The following is a 2,579-nucleotide window of genomic DNA, read 5'->3' on the forward strand; positions in this document are numbered from 1 at the left end:
CTTTCGCGTCAAAATGTTCGAGCCGGCGCCCCAGGCGCCGGGTTCGGGTTAGGTGCGCCGGCGTCAATTTCGGCCTAATCCGGCGAAAAACAGGCTCGCGGGGACGCGACTGGGTCGATTTTTCGACGCTGGCGCTAAAATACAACCTTGGAAAGCCTATTGGGAGCGCGGCTGAAGATGCTCTTACATTTCTATGGAGAGTGAAGTCTATTTTTAGAAAGACGCAAAGGTTACGTATCGTTTGATACTTTCTCTGATCCATAATAATCCATAATAAGTGTCGCATCGTTTGATACTCCCTCTGATCTATAGAGGGAGTATCATTTTATTGCTAGGTAGAGAGCATGAAGTCTACGTAGAAGTAGATCCTCATCGGCCAACGTATAAAGAACTGAAGAGGAAATGAGTTGGAACAGAGTAATAGACACCCCACATAGAGAATGCTGCTCCTCTGGCTCTGCTCAAATACAACAAACACTACACTTTCGAGCCATGCGCAAACACGACACTCATACTGCGCGCACCGCTCACACACAAACCATCAACTACGGTACACCAAACTGAAGAACCCAGCATTCGACGCAACACTACGAGGTACGAGACTCAAACCCAACACCCACATATCCAAGCTTGTTTTATTGGGACTCTCACCACCAGAGGCACTATTCTGAGCAGAAGCAGCTACGCCCGACGGCCCAAGGCTCTATCTAGCCGGTGATCTGGACGGGCTTGACCTCGGGCTTCTTGGCCTCCGCCTTGGGCACGGTGACGGTGAGCACGCCGTTCTCCATGGCCGCCTTGATCTCCTCGGCCTTCACGTTGTCCGGGAGCCTGAACCTGCGCAGGAACTTGCCGCTGCTGCGCTCCACGCGGTGCCAGGTGTCGGTCTTCTCCTCCTGCTCCTTGTTCCGCTCGCCGCTGATCTGCAGCACGTTGCCGTCGTCCACCTCCACCTTCACCTCCTCCTTCCTCAGCCCCGGCACGTCCACCTTGAACACGTGCGCCTCGGGAGTCTCCTTCCAGTCGATGCGCGTGCCGGCGAACGACGCGGTGTCGGAGCTGGTGGTGCGCGGGAAGATGCTGCCGCTGCCGGAGCCGAAGGGGAAGCCGTCGAAGGGGTCCCAGAGGTCGAGGGAGAAGGGGTCGAACACGTCGCCACGGCGGATCAGCGACATCGTCGGCGGGCTGGCGATAAGCTGCTGAAGAATCTTTTCGTTAGCACAGTAGTGCGCGAGAGCGAATGGTTTGCGCGATCAAAGAAGCTTTCGATGGTTTTCCTCTGTCGGTCTTGGGACGGTGCGAATGCAGGTGGCGAGAATTTAGGCTGCGTTCGGTTTGCATGTATAGAAAATACAGGACCAAAAAACTGCAAAGGAATATGATTGATTGTACAGTAGCAGACCATAGGGTTATAAAGCGAAGGAAGAGAAGCCTGCGGGGTGTTCGAAGCATAGTTGTAAAAAATACTTTGTTACTGGCCAAGACTGTGTAGGCCATGGCAGATCCTATGCTATTTTTTATCCGCATGTACTCTCTCAGATTGTCTTTTTCCTCATGCATGGCTGGTACAGTTCAATTGTTTATTTGAGTGGTGTTGCCTTCTCTCGGGCATCCGCCCAGAAATGAGGTTCAACTGGATTTTTGCAATCCTGTGGAATGAGCCCTCCAAGACAGTATTTCCTCCAAACTTCTGTAGCACTTTCCTACGAGGCGAACGGTTCAGAGGTAAACAAAACTACGGGTTTTCGAACATGCAGATTTCCTTTGTTTTTCCTGCAAACCGAACGAGGCCTTATAGGGGTCGGACGTGCAATGGAGAGATGAGGTTCTTGAGAGTTCTTGCTTCTTCGAGCGCGTACAGGTAGAAGCCAGAATGGTGTAGCTGGGCATTCCGCTATTCGCTGGACCCTGCTACAAAGGTCTCCCAGAAACTAGATAGTTCTGGGCGCGTCTGTAGATCGCCGCATTGCTATTTGACGCTCTCCGCGGCAGATTGTCACAGCACAGAGCACAACGAGCGACCAGGTATATCGGCCGGCCAACTTGTTTCCCTTTTCCTTTTCAAGTTTATATTTATTTTCATAAAAATGTTCCTAAATTTCAAAAAAAAAAGTTTATGTTTTCAAAATTTCTGCACAAATTCAGGAAAAGTGTTGCATTACAAAAGCTATCCTCATTTTAAAGATTATTGGGAATTTAAAAAATGTTTCCTTTTTTGAAATATTTTCATAAATTTCTTCATGGTTTCAAAATTTGTTCCGCTTTTTTAAAATTTGTTGAAAAAATTTAAAATATGTTCACAACTTCAAAGCCGGGAGGCCGCCGCCTCCGAGACCGCGGGGGATGCCGAGAGGGGCGCCGGGGACGACAGAGGTGTCGTGGGCACCAGGGACGCCGAGGGCATCGCGGGCGCCGGGGACGCCGAGGGCGGGGCAGGCGTCGGGGGAGGGGGGGTGTCGGTGTCAAAACCGGCGGATCTCGGGTAGGGGGTCCCGAACTGTGCGTCTAAGGCGGATGGTAACAGGAGGCAGGGGACACGATGTTTTATCCAGGTTCGGACCCTCTTGATGAAGGTAAAA

The 2,579-nt window shown here is 51.3% G+C and overlaps 1 protein-coding gene across 1 annotated transcript; it reads right to left on the reverse strand.

Annotated features, from left to right (window-relative positions):
* Positions 1–405: 405 nt before the first annotated feature.
* Positions 406–1,719, reverse strand: LOC123085394 (17.9 kDa class I heat shock protein-like). Its single transcript, XM_044507025.1, has one exon. It carries the CDS (start codon positions 1,173–1,175, stop codon positions 708–710), a length of 468 nt encoding a protein of 155 aa, XP_044362960.1. The 5' UTR covers positions 1,176–1,719; the 3' UTR covers positions 406–707.
* Between the last annotated feature and the right edge of the window lie 860 nt (positions 1,720–2,579).

The sequence above is a fragment of the Triticum aestivum genome, chromosome 4A (assembly GCF_018294505.1).
Source record: "Triticum aestivum cultivar Chinese Spring chromosome 4A, IWGSC CS RefSeq v2.1, whole genome shotgun sequence".
NCBI lineage: Eukaryota > Viridiplantae > Streptophyta > Magnoliopsida > Poales > Poaceae > Triticum > Triticum aestivum.